This window comes from Stigmatopora argus, chromosome 12 (genome assembly GCF_051989625.1).
Source record: "Stigmatopora argus isolate UIUO_Sarg chromosome 12, RoL_Sarg_1.0, whole genome shotgun sequence".
Lineage (NCBI taxonomy): Eukaryota > Metazoa > Chordata > Actinopteri > Syngnathiformes > Syngnathidae > Stigmatopora > Stigmatopora argus.
In genome coordinates this window covers 13,411,970-13,435,934 of record NC_135398.1, presented here as the reverse complement: position 1 = coordinate 13,435,934, position 23,965 = coordinate 13,411,970, and the positions used below count along the sequence as shown (strand labels likewise).

The 23,965-nt window shown below is 38.6% G+C and overlaps 2 protein-coding genes across 2 annotated transcripts; one reads left to right on the top strand and one right to left on the bottom strand.

Moving 5' to 3' along the window:
- Window positions 1-5,400: 5,400 nt before the first annotated feature.
- On the bottom strand, window positions 5,401-11,126 carry cryz (crystallin, zeta (quinone reductase)). Its single transcript, XM_077615685.1, has 8 exons — window positions 10,963-11,126; window positions 9,742-9,894; window positions 9,386-9,549; window positions 8,137-8,188; window positions 7,593-7,742; window positions 7,373-7,474; window positions 6,836-6,931; window positions 5,401-6,264 (listed from the first exon to the last, which is right to left on the bottom strand). Exons 1-8 carry the CDS (start codon window positions 11,068-11,070, stop codon window positions 6,103-6,105), a joined length of 987 nt encoding a protein of 328 aa, XP_077471811.1. The 5' UTR covers window positions 11,071-11,126; the 3' UTR covers window positions 5,401-6,102.
- On the top strand, window positions 11,069-23,491 carry dars2 (aspartyl-tRNA synthetase 2, mitochondrial). Its single transcript, XM_077615542.1, has 19 exons — window positions 11,069-11,073; window positions 11,617-11,688; window positions 12,067-12,131; window positions 12,341-12,440; window positions 12,535-12,601; window positions 12,713-12,814; window positions 13,578-13,673; window positions 13,760-13,883; window positions 14,223-14,269; window positions 15,553-15,659; window positions 17,478-17,547; window positions 17,653-17,832; window positions 18,057-18,164; window positions 18,268-18,330; window positions 18,990-19,142; window positions 20,764-20,982; window positions 21,076-21,186; window positions 21,362-21,437; window positions 23,280-23,491. Exons 1-19 carry the CDS (start codon window positions 11,069-11,071, stop codon window positions 23,489-23,491), a joined length of 1,977 nt encoding a protein of 658 aa, XP_077471668.1.
- Window positions 23,492-23,965: the final 474 nt, after the last annotated feature.

Sequence of the window (23,965 nt, the reverse complement as noted above, 5' to 3'; positions counted from 1 at the left end):
CTGGTAAGTAGGTTATGATCCAGTAGTAATGTGTGTAGGAAGGGCAGATTTCTGAAGGATAGTTCATCCATCGCTGATATGTGATTGTGGCTTAGAGCTGTTTGAGGAAAGACAGTTGCAAAGAGCAAACAATTTAGAGTAAATTGGTATTTTTTTCCCTTCAGAAGTTTATCTGATAATACATATTCATTCATTTTCCATTCATAACAAGGGTTGAGGGGGTGCTGGAGCATATTACAGTCAACTATGGACTTAAGGAGGGGCAGCGAAGAAAATGTTTTCTAGCCAATCACAGAGCACAATGAGATGGACAGCCATTGGCTCACACTCATACCTAAAGACAAGTTTAGTGTTTAAATGGCCTGCCATTCTTGTTTTTTGAAAAAACACCATGAAAGCACCATGAATTGAACCTTCTCCATAACAGCCAATCATAGCCAACTTCTTTTTCCTACTAATGTTAAAAAGTCTAACAACCTTTCAGATGAGATTTGGAAAACTACCACTTGTAATGTCATATAAAAATGAGGTTTAAAAAATTGTGATAAGACAGATTGATCAATATGATTGCAGTCATGATCATAACCCCCAAAGAGAAGTCTGAAGTTCTTCATTTGTTTGATGAATAGACTGTAGTCACCTATACAGAAAACATAACATACCCCATTTGGAATCATTCTCTCCCTAATCACTACAAAGGTATTGTTTTCTTTCTCATTTGAAGGCTAATGGCGCAAGAGCTCGCCCTAGATCTATCTAGCATGAAGTCGAAGATAGCAACGAGGTGATGCTAGACCATTGGAAGATCAATGTCACGGCCACCGACAAGGACGAACGCTGCCAACCGGTGCTCTATGTCGAGTTTATTTACATTAATTTCTTTTGAATGCCCATTCCTATTCTAATTTTAGAAATCATACTGTATAGTGAATCAATAGCAAGTTACCTATGACAGTGATGTTGCTTAGTACAGACAATGATGCTGATTGGACAGTGGTGATGGAGCCTCGTGTGAAAAGAAGAGCCTTAGTTGTGTCTGGAGCATCTGATCACATGCATAAACATACTGTACAATAGTCATTTTATACAAGGTATACATATATTGTGTTCAAAGTTTACCAACCCAGACTGTAGCATGATGTTGTAGCAAGTCTGACATTTATTGATTATCATATTCATACTGAGATAAAATTAAGACTATAAAACTCATCAAATGCAATTGAAATAACATTTTTCTAATATATCAAAAATGGCCTTATCTTTCAGATGTGAAATGTAGTAACTTGAAACAAGTTTGCTGCGTGCTGCAACTGCAGTTTTATTAGATTCAGGTTGGGTGATTGAGAAGACTACACTAGAAACTTCCAATGCTTTATCTTCCCCCAAAATTTGGTAGATTTGGAAATCTGCTTGGGATCATTGTCCTGTTGGAAGCTCCAACATTTCCTAAGCTTCAGTTTTATCAATCATTGTTGGACATTTAAACCTACAATTCTTTGGTAGCTCATTGAATTCATGTTACCGTTCACACACTAAAGATTCCCTGTAACTGGACAAGCAGATTGCGAGGGCATGAGTGACCACCCTTACCTTATTTCACACGATGCACAATGTTCTATTCTTTAGATGTCTTTTTCTAACTCCTCTTGACATCATTCATCCGCAGGTCAATTTTTTTCATCACTCCTGAAACCAGTATCCTAAAAGTATTACGGTCTGTCCACTTGGTGTTTGGCAGACTTGGACTAAACATGGATACCTCCCTCTGACAAGTCCTCTTGCAGTTCTAAGTCCTCTTTCTGCTATGCAAGGTAATGGCAATCGTTTTTGTTGAAATTTTGAAAGCATTTGCTATTGTTTTTTAAATTCATCCTAACTTAAGAGGAGAAACTACCTACTATCTCAACTTCACCAAGTTGCAACAAAACTCTGAACTGTCTAGAAAGAACTGAGTTTTGCAGACCTTTGAATTTAGCCTAAATGTTGCTTGTCTTTGTCTGTTAACATCTACAGGTGCATTTAACACCTGATTGAAACCTCTTCATTAATTCATCTTCCGTACCACCCATTCTCGAAAGGGTTGCATGGGTCGCTGGAGCCTAACCCAGCTCCCTTTGAGCGAAAGGCAGACTACACCCTAGACCGGTCGCCAGTCAGTCACAGGGCACTCAGAGAGACAAACGACCATCCGCAATCCCAATCATACCTGCACCAGCGGGAATTGAGCCCACGCCAGCCCGCACCGAAGTCAGCCGAGTGAATTTCTACACCACGAGGCGGCTGGAACTTCTATTCGAAAGAAATCATTTAAGGTATGTGACCCAGAGACCAGGTGGTTAGAACGTCTGCTTCACAGTTCTGAGATCAAGAGTTCAATCCTCGGTGGGTTCCGACTTTCCTGTATGGAAGTATATGTTCTCCCCTAGGCTGTGTGGGTTTTCTCTGGGTATTCCGGGTTCCTCCCACATCCCCAAAGCATGCATAATAGGCTGAATGAACACTCTAAATTGTCCCTAGGTATGAATGTGAGCGTGATTGGTTGTCCATCTCCTTGTGCCCTGCGATTGGCTGGCAACCAATTCAAGGTGTCTCCCACCTGCTGCCCAAACTTGGCAGGGATAGGTTCCAGCATCTCCCCACAACACTTGTGAGAATAAGCAGTAAATAAGCGGTACGGGAAATGAATGAATGAATTTAATTCATCCTTAGGCAAGTGAATATTTTTTCCAGTGTGAAAATCATAAAAAGCGGGATTTTTTTTCATTATAGTTGCAATTTATCAGTTTTGCAACACTTAATTTGAGCTGATTATGAATAAAACTTGCTGCAACACTAACTCAAGTGGGAATTTAAACATTCTCAATACAGTATTTACACATTTATTGGGGGAAAAGGTCTGCATGCAACTATATGTTACCTATAATATGAGCCAGTCTATGACAGATGACAGTGTTGTCTGTGCAAACCATACAGGAATCAGGACATGATGAGACTGGGTTTTGTCGCTGGACAATGATGAGTAATAACATCAACATCAGCATGAGGCCTGAGAACATTCAATTTCAATTCAATTGTTTGCAAGATTACCTTCTGAAATGGAATAGTAAACCAATAGACTGCAACACCGTGGTTTTCAAAATATATTGTAATAATGTTTTTGATGATGTCATTTACACACTTACTTGTCATGATGTATTGCAATGGATGCGAAGAGGTAATGAGGTAACATGTCTCCAATCACGTCGCAGCCTGTTAAAGCATCGTTATTGTCAACACCATTAAATGGGATGGGCTCTTCGAACTGACCTGTACATAATCATCACCTTTTTTGTTCTCTTGTATGGTTCACTACATCTGCTGGTGAAGCTGAATGAAAGAGAATTGCTGTGCTATTACTGTATAAAATATTAACACTCAGCTACAGAGAAATCTATTTGTTACCTCTTCCCTCTATTTGTCACCACTTCTGACTTAACTTCTTATCTTTTTCCACCGGGGAAAGCAGCTCGACAAAAAAGGGTTTAGGGGGTAGATGAGAGAGAGGAAGAACTGACAGCAGGAAGGGGAATAGTGAAACACACAAAAAAAGACTATAAAACCTGTATGCTACCTAATACGTGTAGCATTGCTTCTATGTCTATTCCAACCGAGTTAACCTAGGGACGGGATATCTAGTAAATTGTTACGTTTTTGGCAAGATGTCGAGGCGAGGAAACGGGGAAAGAACCCAATCGCAGGGAAGCAGGTGAGGACGAGGGAAGTGTTGCTCAAACGAAAATTTGAATAAGTTAGACAGGATCTTAGAAAATAACAAAAACTTAGAAATCAAATTGCATAAAGCGAGGAACGAGGCACATCGAACGTGAATCGAGGTAACGTGGAAACATGGCGTGGACAAACAAAAGCAGAAGATCCGACGAATGACATAACAATTAGTGAGGTTTAAATAGACTGACATAGGTTGGCGAGACAATTCATCTGGGAAACACACGAGGGAGCAAGCAGGAAATACACCAGGGGCGGAGAAACGACAGCCGAACACATTGGGCAATCACTCAGACAGGAGACCAGGGGGGAAAAAGCATAAAACCAAGCAAACCTAACATAAATAAAAGCTCTAGCACCCCCCAAGACCAATGTGAGGATTAGCGGTTCAGAAAATGAATGTGTTTGGTGGCACTTAGTCATGGGTTTCTGTCCGTGTGTTTTTGTTGGTGTTGTTGTTTGCCTTTTAGCAGAAATCTAAATATTTTGTGTTTAAAAAATGGTGAATTTCAAACTGTTCATTAACCTAACTGGCATTTCTGCAACTGTTGCATAAACAATTCCATCAGCAAACCATATAGCTTGTCTTCATTAGGATCACAGGTGTGCGGGAATCAACTTTGTAGTTGTTTTGACTGAATGCTAGAAAGTATACTTAGTGAGCGTGTTTTACCGTGCCTTTCTGATCAAGATATTCTTATGTATTAAATAAAACAGAAACACTAGTACATTCTTTAAAATAAAACGTAACAGTATAAGGAAGCTTATTCAGCAGGAATTTGTCAAAAACTGAATTACTAAACAAAACTTTCATGTTCTTTGCTTCACGGAAGAGTGTGAAAACTACACAATTTTCTCAGTTCATTTGATTTTAACACTCTTGTATGAGTAAACATTTTTGACTTGATATTCCTGATTCACAATTTAATAACAACTTTAAAACTTCATTCTCTGTGCCAGATGAAGAAAGGAATCAAAATCCATGATTATAAATTTAGCTTGTAAATCTCATTTCCATTCCCATGCAAAGCAGTTATCAGTATCTGACCAAATAATCTCTAATAAAATGAACACGGGAAATGCACCTGCTGTTTTTTACTTCAATGACAAAGTGCTTTTTAAAAATCAAACAGTATAGCTGGATGAGCAAGAAAAGAAACTCACCTTGTGATCAGATGGGATTGCACGATCCCTTTTGATCATGTTCTACTATGTTCCAACGCGATTGCCCTAATTACTCTAAAATGTGCTGCTGTGCATATGTTTCTTAGGTTACCTAAGCGACTGTGGCGCACACTCAGTAGAACCAGCTGTCACCTGAGAGGAGAGGATGTTGTGTCTGACACAAAAAAATACAAGATGCGAATTTCAAGAGCGACCTGATGGTGCAGTATAGTTCACTCACCTGACTTTGGGTTAAGGGCAAGCGTGGGATCGATTCCTGCTCGGTGGCGGTGTGATTGGTGATTGGTTGTTTATACCCCTGTCTACACTAAGGCTGACTGGCGACTAGTCTGGGGTGTAGTTTGCCTTTCGCCCGCAGTCAGCTGGGATAGGCTCCAGCAACAATCGCGACTCTTGTGAGGATGCAAGGTACGGATGATGAATGAATGAATTCCAAGAGAATTTGGAATGTTATTTGTGTGTATCTTCAATACAGATTAGTTCATTTAATTATGATATGTTGGACTATAAAGGACAGACATTTTCATTATAGAACGACAATGAGTGTTATTTAGTGCCAGCTTCCCATTATAATAAACAGTAATATCTGTAGATTAATTTCTACTGTACAAAAGTAGAGGGTAGTCTTATCATATTCTCCAATCAACAATTCATTAGGGCAGGGGTGTCAAACCCAGTTCGGTTGTCGGGCCAAATTCATGGTGACCAGATCTCATGTGGGCCGGACCATTTTAGATATAATATTTAGATTTTTTTATATAAATGGATTAAAAGAACTGGATTAAAAGCCCTGAATATTTTATAGATCTAAAACAATGTTTATTTTAGCTTTTTTTAAATATATTTTTAGATTTTACAAAATGATTTTTGAACTAAAAACACAGAAAAAAATGATTAAAAAATTACAATCATTGATTTAATAAGGGGAAAATCAGGAAATTTAATATACATCTATACTCTTCATTTTAATTTGATCCTAAAACAGAAAGTCGGCACTCATGATTTACTTTCCTGGGCCACACAAAATGATGCGGCGGGCCAGATTTGGCCCCAGGGCCGCCACTTTGACACATGTGCATTAGGGCTTAAATATGACAATACTTCTTGATGTATTTTTTCATGAAAATTCCATTCTATTAGTTGGACACGTGATTACATAGTGAGGACTGTCTTTCCAGTGGCCCCTTGGCATTCGATTATGTCATGGTGGGCTTGAACAGCCTTGTCTAATCGATACTGCTTCCCGACAATTGGACGCAGCCAACCAGCTTCCATCCCAGCAAAGAGCAAGGCTGCACACTCCTTCCTCTCCATCTAAGTGAGGACAAAATTATACTCACTAAACTTTTCAATAATTAGGACTTATTAAACTTGTACCCATGTGGAAAAATGGTAAGTTTTGGTATAATTTCGTTTTGTATTTTCGAGTATAATCATAAATGAGCATAAGTATACCTGATTCATTCACACTGCAGCTCCTAAAGATATAGCCTAGAGGTCAATTTATCTTGATTTGGGGCTCAAACAGTGTGTCATGAATTAGATTAGAATATAGATTAGAATTTTATTTCATCCCGTATTCGGGAAATTCCCCCGGTTGCAGTAGCAAGGCAGTAGCAAGCACAGACACAGAAGACATTGGAGACCTAGGTAAAAAAACTGGAGCCACACACAGGAAGTCCACAAGGTGGGGACCTTCTGCAGAATGAGACTGAGGTTAAATATGCAGACTCACTCTTTCAATCTGCCTTTCAACATTATTGTTTATGCAAAAGCATTGTGTTGTAAAAAAATAATTTAGATAAATAGCGATTATGATTATTCCCATTATACACGAGCAATCACTAGTGGATATATGTTGAGATTAGATCTGATAGTAGTTTACCGGCGTGGCAGAGAAGAGGGAAACTCCCATAATGCTGCTCTCTTTGGCCATTGTGTCTCTAGGGTTAATTTCTATTGGTCCTCTTGAGCCTACAACCTAAAGAGGAGAAGAAAACATGTTGGTACCTGATTCTCAAGGATAAGTACATCCTTAAAAGATAATTTAAAAACAACTTCCAGAGCCATTTGTAAGATTTTTGGGGGGGAAAACAGAGTACCCGAAGAAAACCCACAAAAGCCTGCATACTTTAAATTGCCCTTAGGTGTGAGTGTAAGCACGAATGGTTGTCTGTCCCATTGTGCCCTGTGATTGGCTGGCCACCAATTCAGGGTTCCAGCACCCCCCACGGCCCTTATGAGAATAAGCAGTTCAGAAAATGAACGAATTATTGTACAATAATTATGAATTTTGATCATTTATTTTTTAATACTCTTTGATAGGATTCTATCATTTTATTAGTGTGTAAAAATTAAGGGACTTGAAGGAAAAATACTCCTGTGAGATACAGATATTTCTGTGATGACTGAAGATACGTACCATTACACGTCCTCCAAATTTCATCATTTGCAGGTCTTTGTTAAGGTTGATGTTAGACAACATCTCCACAATCACATCTACTCCTTGGCCTTCTGTGGCACCCTGCAACAAAAACACCCAACAAACAAGAATGACATTCAAAAAGAATACATAAATATTTTTGTTACCTCATTTGTTAAGGTAATGGAATGACAGACAATGGATGTGTGCATGACTATACCATTATTTTGCCAGTATAATCCTCCTCTCTATGATTAAACGTCAAGTGAGCGCCATTTTTGGCTACGAGCTCCATTCCCTCTTTGGTCCCAGCAGTCCCCAGAACCTTAAGACCCAGCGCACGGGAGAGCTGACATGCTGCCAGACCAACCTATTGACAAATGAGAATACAGTCATACCTCTACTTACGAATGCCTCTAGGTACGAAAGTTTCAGGTTACAATTTTTTTTTATGCATATATATTTTCATATGCTTTTTTAATTTTAAGACATTAATCAATCATTTCTTTATAATTTTCTCTCATTTTTGTGTGTTTCCTTACATCTTTCATACAAAATTGGGACACTGACCAATTTTAAAGGCTTTAGTTGGTAGTTGTGTGAGCACCATGGAACGAATTAGAGAATTTACATATAAAGTACACCTACTTACGAAATGTTCAAGTTACGAAAAAAGCCTTGGAACCAATTAATTTTGTAAGTTGAGGTACGACTGGATATTTTAGTTTTTTAAATGATCATTCATGAAAAAAAATCCCTCTCACCCCTCCACTGGCTCCGTGAATAAGGACAGTCTCTCCAGCCTTTACACGAGCCCTTCAACACAAATAGATAGAAATTTGCCAAGTGACATTGAACAAAATGATCCATCTAGTAATGATATAGTACTTGCTCTTTGAAAAAAGCCAAAAATATATTTCTCTCCCTCATTTTTCAAAAAGCTCTAAGCGCTAAAGAGCTACATGCGACTCCAGAACTTATGGTTGTCGACCTCTGGTTTAGGTGTAGCTGATTCACTTCGGCCACTTAATAATGTAGAGCACATGTGTCAAAGTGGCGGCCCGGGGGCCCACCGCATCATTTTGTGTGGCCCGGGAAAGTAAATCATGAGTGCCAACTTTCTGTTTTAGAATCAAATTGAAATGAAGAGAATAGATGTATATTAAATTTCCTGATTTTCCCCCTTTTAAATCAATAATTGTAATTTTTTAATCATTTTTTTTCTGTGTTTTTAGTTCAAAAATCAAAAAATATATTTTAAAAAGCTCAAATAAATATTGTTTTAGATCTATGAAAAACGGAATATTCAGGGCTTTTAATCCAGTTCGTTTAATCCTTTTATTAAAAAAAATCTAAAAATTATATCTAAAATGGTCCGGCCCACGTGAAATCAAGTTGACGTTAAAGCGGCCTGCGAACCAACCCGAGTCTGACACCCTTGATGTAGAGGATCATTCGCCTGACTATTACTGATTTATTGATTATATATTTATCATTACTATATATTGACTATCTATCTGTTTGTTTGTTTGCTGTTGAGTCCTTAGACCAGGGGTGGGCGAACCGGTCCTCGAGGGCCGTTGTGGGTGCAGGTTTTTGTATCAATCGATACAGCACAGATACTTTGACCAATGAGATTTCTGCAGGAAAAAAAAGCACCAGACTGCAATCCACGGATTGCATGTGTAGGACAAAAAAAAGTGGGAAAAATTCTCTCTATCTCTCTCCCTCCACCCACACTGTACTGAATAATGTCTCTTTTAGTATTCAACATCATAGGCATTAGATAGTTATTCGTTACTCTGTTAGTAGATGTCGAATGAGAACATATGAAAGTATGGTTTTCCATTCCAATATCTTATTTTTGGTGTTTTTTCAGAGGGTGGGAAGATATTAATTTGTATTTAGTTCATTTCTATGGGAAAAGTTGATTTGAGATACGAGTAAACCGACAGACGAGTTCGGTCCCAGAACGCATTATCTCAAGGTATTACTGTATAGATATTTTCTTACTTGTGAACCAGAGCTCTGTAAGCAGTGAAGTATGGGATGCCGATTGCCGCTCCCTGGTTGAAGTCTAAAGTGTCAGGCAGCTTGTGGACGCTGTCCTGTGTGGCGACAGCAAATTCTGCATAACCTCCAGACAGAGAGGCTGTGGTAAAGACACGATCCCCTGCCTAGAAAAGTAGTCACAAAGAAGCAGAAAACCACAGAAATTGCAAAGGCATTGAGCAAATGGCATCTAACAGAATTCAACGTGAGCATCATGAACAAACAAAATAGTTCACATGATATTAATCATGTTGACTTCAGTGATTACAATGTAGTGTTCATGTGATCAATAACGTATGCAGGAAGCTTCCAAGTACCTTCACTTCTGTGATGCCCTCGCCAACACTTTCCACCACACCAGCTACATCGGTGCCAGGTGTGTATGGAAGCGGGGGCTTCCGACTATACGTCCCAGCTCGGATGTATGTCTCCACAGGGTTTACACCGCAGGCATGGACACGTATTAACACCTACACCAAAGCACACAACCATGTTAAGACAGACATAGTAAGCACACAAAGTTGTAAATTAAATGATTCAAAATCATTATAACTGACAAAAGCGACAAACACTTAAGACAAATACATAGGTGTTTCTACAAAAGGTAGAAATCATTGTGAACAGATTTTCATTATTCAATACTACTTTACATTCCTGTGTGTTTTCCTTAGTAAGTTATTCATAGATTATTTGCTCATGTAAACACTTTCCATGTACTAGTATTCGTTTTCAAAGATTAACAGTCAATTACTTATTACTTTTTTTTACCAATTTCGTTATACGTAGTTTCTGGGTGTGATGACAATTAGGCTTTTGTTGTTGATGATGACGACAGGGCCTATTCCAATTATTATTATTATTATTATTGACCTAATGATTTTCTTATATCTTCTGTATATATTATTATTAATCTATGACACTAAAAATATATATTTTTATTATCTCTGCACTGCGGTTCTTTTGGTCATATTGCAGCCCCTCCCCTTGTTCAATTAGCATTCATTAAATTGTTAATTATCCGAGCAGGGTATCCCCACGAGGGTCTGTCCTGGTTAAGAGTCGAGGCCCACCAGCCAATCGCAGGGCACAAGGAGACAAACAACCATTCACGTTCATGCGCATACCTTGGGTCATTTTAGAGTCCAATCATCCTACCATGCATGTCTTTGGAATGTGGGAGGAAACCAGAGTACCCAGAGAAAACCCACGCAAGCATTCAAACTCCACACAGGTGGACCGACCTGGATTTGAACCCAGGCCAACCACTCATCCACCAAAATCTCACCTCATATTAATTAATATTTTGATTTTTTTTACGTTAATACTATAGATCACACTGGGTTAAAATAGTTTGGAGTTAGATAAAAGTGATGTCCCGTTTTTTGTGTGCATCGCATACTGTAAATGTTTGTATTGTTTAACCAAGCATCTGAGACTTTTTTCGCGTAGCGAGCAAATTGAAATATTGTAATGTGCGTACTGGATTTTTTAAATTGCGTTAACTTCGGGAGTGAGTGCAGTGGGGTCAGCAAACTTGCCTGTCCCCGTGCAGGTTGGGGAACTTCCACATCAGAACACAGTTTGAGGACAGAGGGAGCACCAAACTCGCTTACACGGATCGCTCTCATCGGCTTTCGTCCTGACATGGTGTATTACTCACTAACAATACTACTTTTACCACAACTAATGCTTCGTTCGTACTTTGTTTACATTTTTCTTCTTCTCTTAACATTTGAGAAATTCAAACATAGCAGCGCCACCTAACAGAAGAAATGCTCTCATTTCTATCGGCGTCCTGTTGATGGCGCTTTCGCTTGCCTATGTAAATAACTACAAAAAGAAGACACTGGATGAGACCATATTTGTTAAAACATTATTTGTTGCGGCATTTCATTAGCAGAGTATTAGGCAGTGGACGTAAAATGACTGGTTTTCTCCAATAAATGAATCCCAACCCCCGAATTCGTGATGGAATTACTCATTTTTAAATAATTTATAAAATGTATCAACGTGACTATGATTGTGGCAAGACATTGAAAAAAATATGTATACATGTAAATGTGACGTAAATTTCCTGCCTATATTATATTTATGAGAATCTAAGCCGTTTAAAAATCGGTTGAAAATAGAGCAATATATCGCAAGCTTAGTTGATTAAATGCTTGTCTCTGTTGACTCACAAAACGCATTAGACATCTAGTCTTGTATATATATATTTATGTGTTTAGAAATATAACAAGGTTAAGAAGGTTAGCATACTGTGGGTATGTATAACATTTTAAATGATAATAATATAATTCAAAAAAATATATCGTTTAAAAATGAACAACGTAGTCACGTAAAAGCGAAACACTGACAACGAGCACGTGACCAGAAACAGGAAATATTGGTTGGTACCCTAAAGTCCGACTACCTTTGCTTTTAACAGTAAGACAAAAAAGACATGGTAATGTTTACGTACATCTGGGTATTGAACTGAAAATTTTGTAAAATGTTCCCATTTAAATAAATAGTTAGTTCCATTTAAATAAATGTATAATGGCAAGTACATGCAGATACGTAGTGCAGAGAACACTCCGTGCAATCGGAGCTCATGGACTTTTTTATCGGCATTTAACATCAAGTCCACGGTGCCTTATTAGGACATCCCCAGTCAGACACGTGAGCTGCCCCAACAGTGAACATTTCTCCAATTCTCCTATCACAGGTACTTTTTTCACCTGTAGACTTTGTGTGGACCCTTAACTAATTAAATTAGGTTCTGACAGACACCATCAGATTTAGCTGTAGTGCATATTTTATCATTCTCTTGTGCTTTTGTAATATTTGGACTGTATACGCCAGGGTCATGATGTTTTGCCTTAGTACCACACTGTTTGTGTTTACTAAATCACCATCCGTTTTATTTCTCCTTAGGGAGCAGCTCTTTGTCTTTCAGGAGTCATACATGTGGAGAACTGAGATCTGAGCATGATGGAGAGAAGGTCACATTGTGTGGCTGGGTGCAATACCTAAGGTGCTTAAAATAATAAAAATATGACATGAGAAAAGTTACATGGGCATGGAAGGGATTCTTTATTTCTCACAGTGTCTTTTTGTGCCTTTGCCAGACAGGACCTGTTTGTTATACTACGAGACTTCAGCGGCCTGACCCAAATACTTATACCTCAGCAGGAAGTAAGTGTTCTACATAATCAAATTTGGTTGTAGTTATTGTCTTGTGACATGCTTAGAATTCCTGCAAACATAGTTTAAGACCCTGACTCATCTACTTTCTTTTTTTGCAAGTCTGCACGCCATCTAAAAGAAGTCTTGTCTAAACTCACAGCTGAATCTGTCATTAAAGTTACTGGGACAGTTAGGCAACGGCCAGTGGGACAGGAAAACAAGGTTTGTAAAAATGTTCACTAATCTGTTATATATTTTTTTCAATGGGGTGCGCAAACAAATGTTTTCCTTTTAGTTATTGTTTTTGTGAAGGCGCTGCATGTACTCAAGAGCACCTTTACACAGTACCGTATTTTGCTGTTTTATATACCCGGGTATATTAAATGATTTTTGCTTTTTTCAGCCTCCCGTTTGTGCGCCATTTAATATACCCCTGCCGTTTAATATACCCGGGTATGTCAAACAGCAACTCAGCTTTTTTGTTTAATCTAATGCTGAAGAAACAAGTCCATGTCAGAAAGCCATCAAATTTAACTGAACTGCAACAATTCTGTCAAGAGGGGTGGTCAAAGATTCATCCACAAGCTTGCCAGAAGCTTGTGGATGGTTACCAAAAGTGCCTAATTGAAGTGAAAATGGCCAAGGGACATGTTACCAAATATTAGCGCTGCAGTATGTATATTTTTGACCCAGCAGATTTGATCACTTTTTTCTGTTCACCCATAATAAAGTCATAAAAGAACCAAACTTCCTGACTGTTTTTTGTGACAAAGAAGTATGTGTTCCAATCACTCTATCAGAGAAAAATCTGAGTTGTAGAAATAACTGGAAACTCAAGAGAGGCATGACATTATGTTCTTCACAAGTGTATTTAAACTTTTGACCACAACTGTATAAGCTGCATGTCACATACGTTATATTTTGCTGTGGAATATTTAGTGTCCATCCAAGAGATGCACTCTTGTAATCATTGTGTTTATGGCAGGGGATGCCAACTGGAGACATTGAAGTCCTTGCCGAGAATGTGGAAGTTTTCAATACATGTCGGAAGTTGCCATTTGAAATTAAAGACTTTGTTAAAGTGAGTGGCAAGTTACACTTTGCTCTGCATACTCTCAATGACATTAATGATGCTCATGTAAATTATTCTAATGCTCTTGTCTCTAGAAATCAGAGTCGTTACGAATGCAGTTTCGCTACCTGGACCTAAGATCTTCTCGCTTACAGAAGAACCTCAGAGTGAGGTCCCAACTAGTGATGAAGATGAGAGAATATCTCTGTTATGTGCACGGTGAGGATGTTGACCAACTATAACTACTTCATTTTCATCGCTCCTCCTCCTTCAGGATGGGCCTAGTTGGGCCCACCGGGTGAAGGCCGGGCCAACAGGCACTCGCCATAGTGTCCTATCTCCAGGCTTGGGTCCAGAGTAGGGCCCCGGTGATATGTGTCCGGGCCAGGGGGAAAATGGCATTCAATAATGTTGTCCATCATAAGAGGTCCTCTGCGTCATTCTTTGTCCGTAACCACACCTTTATAAAAGTCTCAAAATGTTGTTCTTCACCATTAGTAATGTGACTATGTTAACATCTCCCAAGTCTGATTTTGCATTCTGTTTTCCATTTTGTAGGTTTTGTTGATGTTGAAACACCAACATTGTTTAAGAGAACACCCGGGGTAAGTAATATTTGGGGAAATATTGTATGCATACTCTTCACTTCCTTTACCTCAATGTAGTGGGGACAATTCTTTAATTTTCCATTGGCTAAAAATGGATTTGAATTTAATAGATTCCATTTACTGCAGCTTCAACATTTGACATCCGACTTGGATTGGTTTGGATAACTTTATTCATCCCGTATTCGGGAAATTTCATTGTGACAGTAGCAAGAGGGTGAGAATGCAGATACAGGAAAAGGCATAGTTATAAGTTAGACAGTACAGTCGCAAAGGCCGCAGAACAACAAAGCAAAAGCACAAAGTACAAAGCAAATCAAAGTAAATGGGAGCATTAAGAATCACCAAATCAAATCATTAAGACAGAAAAGCAGCAAAAACACAAAACGAGCTAGAGTGGACGGAGCTACCGCCACCGGCTGCCCCTTGAACGGTGCCATCTTGGTTGCGGTAGCAAAAACGGATACAGACTCAAAAAGACGTTGTAAAGTTGCTAACCACTTTAACACTTTGCGGTACCACTAGAACGGGTGGGTCAACCATAGGTTCTGGAGCCGCTTGTGGTTCTGTGGCACTTTTTCAAAAATGTTTGAAAATGGGGGGAGTAAATGTATTTTTTGTTTTTTAAAGGGTTTCTGTAGGAGGACAAACATGATATAAACATTCTCAACGTTTTCCAATCTAAGAATGTGTAGAATAAATGTTAAATTTCAACATTTCTGTCAACGAAGATTTAGCCTGCGACACACGTTTCTATCAGCAAGGCGGGATACTAGGCAGGTTGCAGTTGTAAACAAACCAGGAACTGTGTGATGGGCCATGGACACCGAGGGGAAAAGAGAAAAATAATGAAGTGAAACAGGATTATTTAGAGCAAATCATTTGCATCCATTGCCAATGCGGAAGTTGTCAAATAACAAAAAAGGGTGACGTGGAAAGACATTGAAAGGTAAGGCAAGGTAAATTTGCAGCTGAGTACTTAGTTGGGAAAGAGAGAAAAAGTTTGATTGCATTACATCTTAGATCTCAGGAAGACTCAGATTTTGACATTTAAAGAGTCTTCAGTCTATTATCCCAAGCCTAATAATGATTCTGCTTGATACTTCAGAGTTTTTAAAAGACGAGTTCCCCTCTGTCGAGTTTTACCATTTCTGAATCATTTGGGAAAAAAATATTACAAGGGCCACTCTGTAAAATGATTTTGCATTGCATATTCACACAAATGCCCGACAAATGTGATTTGGTCATTGCTTGACTCACTCTGCTTTTTTTTGTGGAATCAGGGAGCAAAAGAGTTTGTGGTTCCATCCAGAGACCCTGGGCGTTTCTATTCCCTCCCTCAGAGCCCTCAGCAGTTCAAGCAGCTTCTAATGGTTGCTGGTATTGACAGGTAAGACAATAAAAACACTTAAGTTTTTTGGGGCGGTGGAAGATTGTCTTTAAAACGTGCTTTCCTGGGATTTATACTTATTGATCCCTGACCTCTCTGTTGGAGTAGACGAAATGATAACTTGTCTCTGCCTTTGTGTAGGGGGTTAGTCTTATATGTTTGTTGTGCCTACATGCACTAAACAGCAGTTCAGTGTAGTCACTCTTTTTGGGTTCCTTGGGAAGTGATTAAGAATATCTCTGTTGCTGAATCGGCTGACTGGACCAGTGGTTGGTTGTGTTGTGGCAGCAATCCCTGTATTCTTTGGTGGACAAAAGATATCGTCAAGCTGAAGAAAGAGTACTACAGAGCCAGGTTTCCTGTGGGATTGCTGAGGCAGCTGATGGTCACTGGCCGGTCAAGTGAAACACAGCTTTGGTACTCACTGAGGCAAAAAACCTAGGTAAAGGACGAGTTTAGTGAGCCCATGGAGAATTACTTCTGTCCATTTCAAAGATGTTTTGGTCACCACCATCTCAGTATCAGACCCCAATATGCTATTTTTTTGTATCAAACAGTATAAGATTTTGTCACAGGTTCGGATCTGATCCAGATGTAGCATGTGTTTTCAGTACCATCTAGGTTTTCAAGTGCACAAAATCAAACCACGAGGCAAACATGTCTGTTGAGTGGGGTTACATCTCTTAACAGAGCATCGTGTAAACAGCATTTCTTGAGGAGGTACTACCAGTACTCACTTCAATTCTAAAAAATATCATTTAATGGCGGTTATCTTTACCACCATATCGTTTAATGTTGGTTATCTTTACCACCATATTTAATGGTGGTTATCTTTACCACCATATCATTTAATGGCGGTTATCTTTACCACCATATCATTTAATGGTGGTTATCTTTACCACCATATCATTTAATGGTGGTTATCTTTACCACCATATCATTTAATGGCGGTTATCTTTACCACCATATCATTTAATGGTGGTATTTTCCATCATTTTTACTGGATAAAAAATTCTGACATTGGATCAGTCTTGGTCTTGAAAAAAATCGGATCAGATCGGAAGTCAAAAAATCCACATTGGGATGTCTCTACCACCATCCAGAGGATTTAAGCAATGTGTTTTTTCCTGAAACCAGCAGGACTGATGGCAATCAACTGATAACACTATTAAGACATCAGATTGGTAAAAATGTATCCTCTTCATCGGTTGGAATGAAAACCTTCACCCAGTGTGGTCCTTTAAGACCGGTTTGGACACCCGAGTCCTTAAAGCTCTGCATATTCTGGAGCTTTCTTGGTTCACATATTAGGACAATATTGTGTGGGCATTGGGAACATTGCCGCAAGATGATGTGGTGAGCGTAGTGGTCCCTCTTCTTGTTTTTTTCAATCTATAGGGGCAATCGCACTCCTTAGCCTCCCTAGTAAGGATCTATTCAGGAGTACTCAGGAGAAGAAGGTCTCATTTCAGATTCAGGTGAAGAAATGTGTTTTTTTTCTTGGCTGTCCAACAGTCGATTATCTGAACATGCTCATCTGGTTCCTCAAGGCTGTGTGGTAGTTTGGCCAACTAGTGTACAAGTATTTTGTGGATCAGGACCTTCCACTACGTCACTTGGAGATTCTTTTATGATCTCTTCCAGGATGGGGGTTGTTTGACCGACCTTTGCTGAGTAAACCTTCGATCACATTGATTTGTCATCCTAATTTGGGGCATATGGATTTGATTGTGCTTGTTTGAGAGATCTTAAGTGCTATGTTTCACTTCACTTCACAATGATGAATTTTCATTTAAACGGCCATCATAACCGTTGCAGATACTTCCAGGTGGCTCGATGCTATCGAGATGAAGGCTCCAAACCAGATCGGCAGCCCGAGTTCACCCAGGTAAGGTTACTCCTTTTGGTCTATCTCCACATCAGTCATTTTCATGGCTGGAAACAGTCAATACTCATGGGGTTCTTCTCAGAATTTTTCTGATTGGCTCTACAGGTCGACATAGAAATGTCTTTTGTGGACCAGGCGGGCATCATGTCACTCGTGGAAGGTTTGCTGCAGTACTCCTGGCCTACAGAGAATGGAATCCTTGAAGTTCCTTTCCAAACAATGACGTATGAAGATGCTATGAGGGACTATGGGGTGGACAAACCTGATACCAGATTTGGGATGAAGGTGACACAAATTATACATTCAAATTGGTAGTCTTCAGTTGTAGTTCTCTTTGTCTATTAAGATAAACCATTTTAGTTTTACACACTGTAAAACCTCCAAGCCAGTCATTGTCAGTTATTAAACTTTGTCTATGTATATGAGGTACTAGATCATGACATGAAAATTCTCTTTGATCATCCGCCATTCCATAAAACTAAGAAGTCCTGTTATTTCTTTACATACAGCTGATGGACCTCAGAGACATTTTCCTGTCGACTGATATTAGTTTCTTCAAATCAGCTCTGAGCCAACCAGATTGCAGTGTTTTGTCCATTTGTGTCCCCAGTGGAGCCGTAAGAACAAAATTGCTTTGTTTTGTTTTTCTCGTGCAAAGTGATTATGTTTCTGTTGTTGCAGTCTATATCATTTTAATCCTTTTGCTCTTATTATTTTTAGGAACATTTTACTAGGAAAGATTTAGACAAACTAAAACAATCATCAAAGATTCATTTTAATCAGGTAAGAGGCTGATTACATTTCATTCTGGGCATTAAGAGAGTTAACCACAAACTGGTATCTTAATTATTACTGTCTTAAATAAATGTTTTTGTAGAATTATTTTTAATAAAGTATAGGTTGGACATTCATTCATTCATTTCCATACCACTTGTCCTCATGAGGGTGGCAAGGGGTGCTGGAGCTTATCCCAGCCAACTACAGGCACCCTGAAATTTTGGCCAGCCAATCGCAGGGTTGGACATGATTTGCAAATTTGTATTCTTTTTTTTTTAATCTTAACACAATTTCTCAACTGTATTAGATTTAGGGTTGTAGATAGTTTTGTTTAAAACCTCATCAATGCCTTCAGTGTCAATTGAAATTCTTTACCACTGTTTGTTTGTATTTAACATAAGGTCTTGACAGTAAATTATAGTTTACAAATGAAGAAGTATTTTAATTCCATTTAATTTCCAGTGTAATACTGTTAAAAGAAAAGAAAAGAAAAGGTCAAAACTATACATAAACAAAAATATTAAAACTAAACACTGAAAAGCCAAGACCGAAACAGTGATGCAAGTGCTGAACACAATTAAATACAGTGCTACCCTTGACACCAATCACCCTTTATTAACAGCAATGTCATGTTGATGATGAAATATGCAATCCTTTGTCACCAGGAACTGAGTTTGTTGCTCGTCAGACCAGATGGAACTCTAAAATCTCCTCTAAATAAGCTATTATCACCCTCTGTCATTGATGCTCTACTTAAGAAGACTGGAGCTAAACCGGGAGATCTCCTACTCATAGCTGCTGGTCCCTTGAAAAAGCTGGTATGAAACACTCCCCATTGGGAATATGTGTTACTTTATAAAAAGTATTACTGCTATATAGAGCAGTGTTTCCCAACGTCTTTTGAGCTGCGGCACACTTTTTGCATTGAACAAATCTCAAGGGACACCACCATCTGAATATCTTTTCATTTAAAACTATGTCGCCTATATTAACAATAGTCATTCTCATCAAAGTTTTATCAGCAGGAATCACATAAACCTCCAAAATTATTCCAAAGTCTAATTTTTCACTTTGACCTAATGTCACCAAAGGTTGATATCTGCGGATCAACTTCCTGTTCGAGTGATACAAAAATAAGTAATGTAATGTTATTAATTGCGTAATTTTATGACTTTATGACCAAATAGTACTTAAATCTCCTAATATTAAGCAAAAAAAAATGTTGTGCTCACACAGATTTTACATCGTGAAAAGTTGATGCCCTAGAAACCAAACAACTTCCAGTTCATGTTAGAGAAAAATAAGCAACAAAATGACTGTTTCACAATTTGAATCTTGTAATAGTATAATCTATAATTTATCATTCATCATATTTTGATTTTAACCTTGTAATAGTTCAGTTTTAATCTTATTATGTTCATATTACCGTATTTTCACGACTATACGGCGCATCGTATTTTTAGCCGCAGTGTCAATAACGTGTGCTATTTCTGGATTTTACGCACACAAAGGACGCACCGTTTTCATAGACGCAGCCAGGCATGGCAAAACATACACCAGCTTAAACATACACGCTACACCCACACGCTAAAAACACGTTTTTAAAAAGGCAACGGAAGCAAAACTGAGTTCGGTTGTACTTTATTTAGCCATTTTACAATGTACTCACGTCATCATCACCCACAAATCCATCAAAGTCCTCATTTTCTGTGTCCGAATTGAACAATTGTCCAAATGAGTCATCAAAAACGCTGAGTTTTATACGTTTGTCCAGGCGGCCACAATCCATGGAAAGCAACGTTGGAAAAGTTACGCTAGCTACTAGCTAGCTACTGCTAGCTAGTAGCTAGCGTAACTTTTCCAACGTTGCTTTCCATGCTTCGTCAAGCTGTGTTGATGTCGATGTATACAGGCCACAATCCATTCGCAAATAGTAGCTAGCTAGTAGCTAGCGTAACTTTTCCAACGCTGCTTTCCATGCTTCGTCAAGCTCTGTTGATGTCGATGTATACAGGCCACAATCCATTGGGTGTATTGACAAAAGAACTACATATCCCAGCAGTCACTGCGCAATATTTTTTCTACGGGGAAAATAGTAGTACTATAGTACTTGCCGTAGTTGTGAGAGCTGTAAAGGTTGGTGTACCCTATCGACTGATTTTATTTTATCGTGATAACAATGTTAGTATTGGTTCATATATAAAGCGCACTGGATTATAAGGCGCCTAGTCTATTTTGGAGAAAATTTAAGACTTATGTGCGCCTTATAGTCGTGAAAATACGGTAATTTTTCTCTCTGAATATTACATTGTATGACTTCTTGCAATTTCCCGCGGCACACCTGACCATTGCTCACGGCACACCAGTGTGCTGCAGCACAGTGGTTGGGAAACACTGATATAGAGTATATTGTCATGACAGTATCTGCTTTTCTCTCAGCACCCAATGTTAGGTAATCTACGTTTGCAGTGTGCGGAGCTCCTGGAGTCCCATGGTTTGACAGTCCGTGACTCCTCAGCCTTTCATTTTCTGTGGGTTGTGGATTTCCCTCTCTTCTTGCCTAAAGAGGATAAGCCAGAGCAGCTGGAGTCAGCCCATCATCCATTTACTGCTCCAGTGCCAGAAGATGCACATTTATTACACACAGAGCCAGAAAAAGTGTGTTATTGATGTGTTCAAATTACATTATGAATGATAAATCATTTGTGTATTGTATATGTACTGACGTTTAAAAAGATCATTTCCTTTTAGGTTCGTGGTTTGCATTATGACCTTGTCTTGAACGGCAGTGAAATTGGTGGAGGTTCAATCCGTATTCACAAAGCGTCAGAGCAGCTTCATGTTTTAAAGAACATTCTCAAGGTGAAAAACTTAAATTCTGTTCTAATGGAAACCTACTAGCAAATGAAACAGTAACAACGTTTTTAAAACATCACTAGGCTCCTTCCTTGTCAATGTAAAGTCTTCGTTTGTGCGACATTAAGGAAATCTCCTTATTCAGATGAAAAGCTGACCGATGTGCAATTTTTCTTTTCAGGAGGAATCTTCTGTTCTTTCTCACCTATTGGAGGCTCTGGACTCAGGTGCGCCGCCACATGGTGGTATTGCGCTTGGTAAGTGTCACAGAGTTTAATAAGTAAAATAAAAATGTTATTTTGTCTTCATTGTATTACCGTATTTTCTCGCATATACGCCGTATTTGTAGATAAAAAAAATGATGACTGAATCAAGGGTGGTACTCGGTCGTTTGGTCGCCTGTCTTTTGGTCGCCGGTCTTTTGGTCGCCCGGAATGTTATTGATAATTACCATTTAAATCATTGCTCAAATTCCCTAAATACAAACTGTGAATTATTATTTAGTCATACTTAATGCCCTATCAATTATTAGGCTAAAGAAAAGCTCAAAATTTCCCGTACTTTTATTGTGTTTTGTTGGAGAACTTGTTAAGACCCTGACTGACGTAGCTTCTTAAAGGGACAGCGCATGTACATACACACTCTTATACACTCACACGTCGGCTCAGTGAAACTGCTCATGGCCATTGTTGGCTTTTATTGATGCGTAGACCGTGTTGTTTTACCTTGTTTTGTCGCCGGCCTTTTGGTCGCCGGTCTTTTGGTCACCCGTTGTTTGGGTCCGGGCGACCAAAAGACCGGCGACCAAACGATCGCACACGATCAAGGGTATGGCTTATATGCGCACAAATTAGACTTGACATGCATGAAACTGCAAGGTGACAGATAATGCAAGACAATGCGGTCGATACGGTAATTTATTTCAAAATACAGAAAAGATAAACAGATAAAACGCTTAAAAAAATATGTATTTTGATGTCTATGAATAAAATTCAATAACAACATTTTAAAAAACATCTTGCATAAAACGGGAAAAAACTTACTTACTTGTGCCTGCCATTGCTCGCACAGGGTGCCATCTTACCTAGGAATGACAAACTAGACTGCTACGGACACGCTTCCTGGTTGTACTAGTCACGTGACTTCCTTTTTGAATTTGTATACGTGCAGGCAACACCTTTTTGGAATGTGCAATCCAGCAGGCGATCCTTTCGATTCATATAGAATCTTAGAAATACCACGTGATGATTTTTCTTAAGATTTTCCCTTCAAAGTAACACATTTGTACTCCCTATTAAATCCATGACTATGGATGTGAAAATTGTGAATCTGGGGGCATCTTTTACGAGGGAAATTGTAAAATTCAATGATTTTAATGCAATTTTAAGGGTGCGGCTTATACGCGGAGGCGGCTAATATGCGAGAAAATACGGTAATCAATTTGAATCATTCAGGCCCAGAACTTTTTTGTTGTTGTGAAGACTGGCAATAGCAAAAGATTCAAAAAGATGGATCAGTTAAAAAAAGACAGCACAAGCCAAATTTAGCTAGAAAGGCTGTGCAAAGGTTGAACAATGTCATCAAGCTACTTCCAGAATATCTTTTCTAGTTTATGACCTGTTGCTTAAGTCCCTAATGTTTCCTGTCATTGAACCATCATTCAAACTCCCCAATTTTAGTCATACTTTCCTCTTCTATTTCTGCCTATTAACCTGCCTTCCCCCCTACTCTTTGACTTTGACAAACAATAGCATAATTTTCACTACTGCCCTGTAGGTTAACAAGACTGATGATGTTTGCTTTTAACTCAAGAGATCCCTACATAATCTGATTTTTTTTGTATGAACACAAAAACGGATTTTTAAGATTAATTCTTTACCAAATGTGCAAAATGTCTTCTGTTAGCCCACATTCAGATAACATTGAATAAGCGTTGCAAATACCTTTTTGACACACTCCTGACACCCTCAATGATTTTGTGTCTTCTTGATATCAAATAAATGTCCACAGAATATGTAGGTGGAAAAGAAGAAATGCACATGTAGTTTTACAAGCAATTTGCAAATGGAAAAAAAAATCAAAACCCTTTTTTCTTTCAGGTTTGGATCGACTGGTTGCCATTATGGTCGGTGCTTCCAGCATACGTGATGTCATTGCCTTCCCCAAATCGTTTCGCGGCCACGACCTTATGAGTCGTGCCCCAGACTTTGTGTCAGAGGAGGAACTCAAATCTTACCATATTTCAGTTAAGTGGCCAGCAGAGGGGCAGATGACAGAACTGGGAAATGTGGAGATTTACAACCAACATTGATAGACATTAGAGAGGATCTGAATTTCTCCACTTTTTAAGAACAAAGACAATCCATGTGATGAACAAACAGCTAGCCAAAATCATGGTCTGATATCAGAAACACAGTTATGGAAAATGTCGAGTTTTATTAAAAAAAAAAAAAAAACATTGATGGACACTTGAGGAACTGAATTTTCAGGTTTTTAATAACAAAGACAACTGATGTGATGAACAAACACCTGGAAAAAAAATCACTGCCTCATTTTGAGACTGATAATGTTGAATCACTGAAAGAAATCATGCAATGAAAAGAATAGCGATGAACTGCTTGCTATTTCTCATGACCCTTCAAGTTAAATACATAACTCTTATGGTATTTAATTTTATTTAACCCATATTTAAATCTTTACTTAACAATGTACAGTTACCTAAAATAATCATGGACTATATATGACCCTGAATAAAAATGTGGAACCAAAAAAAGGTTTTGAACTG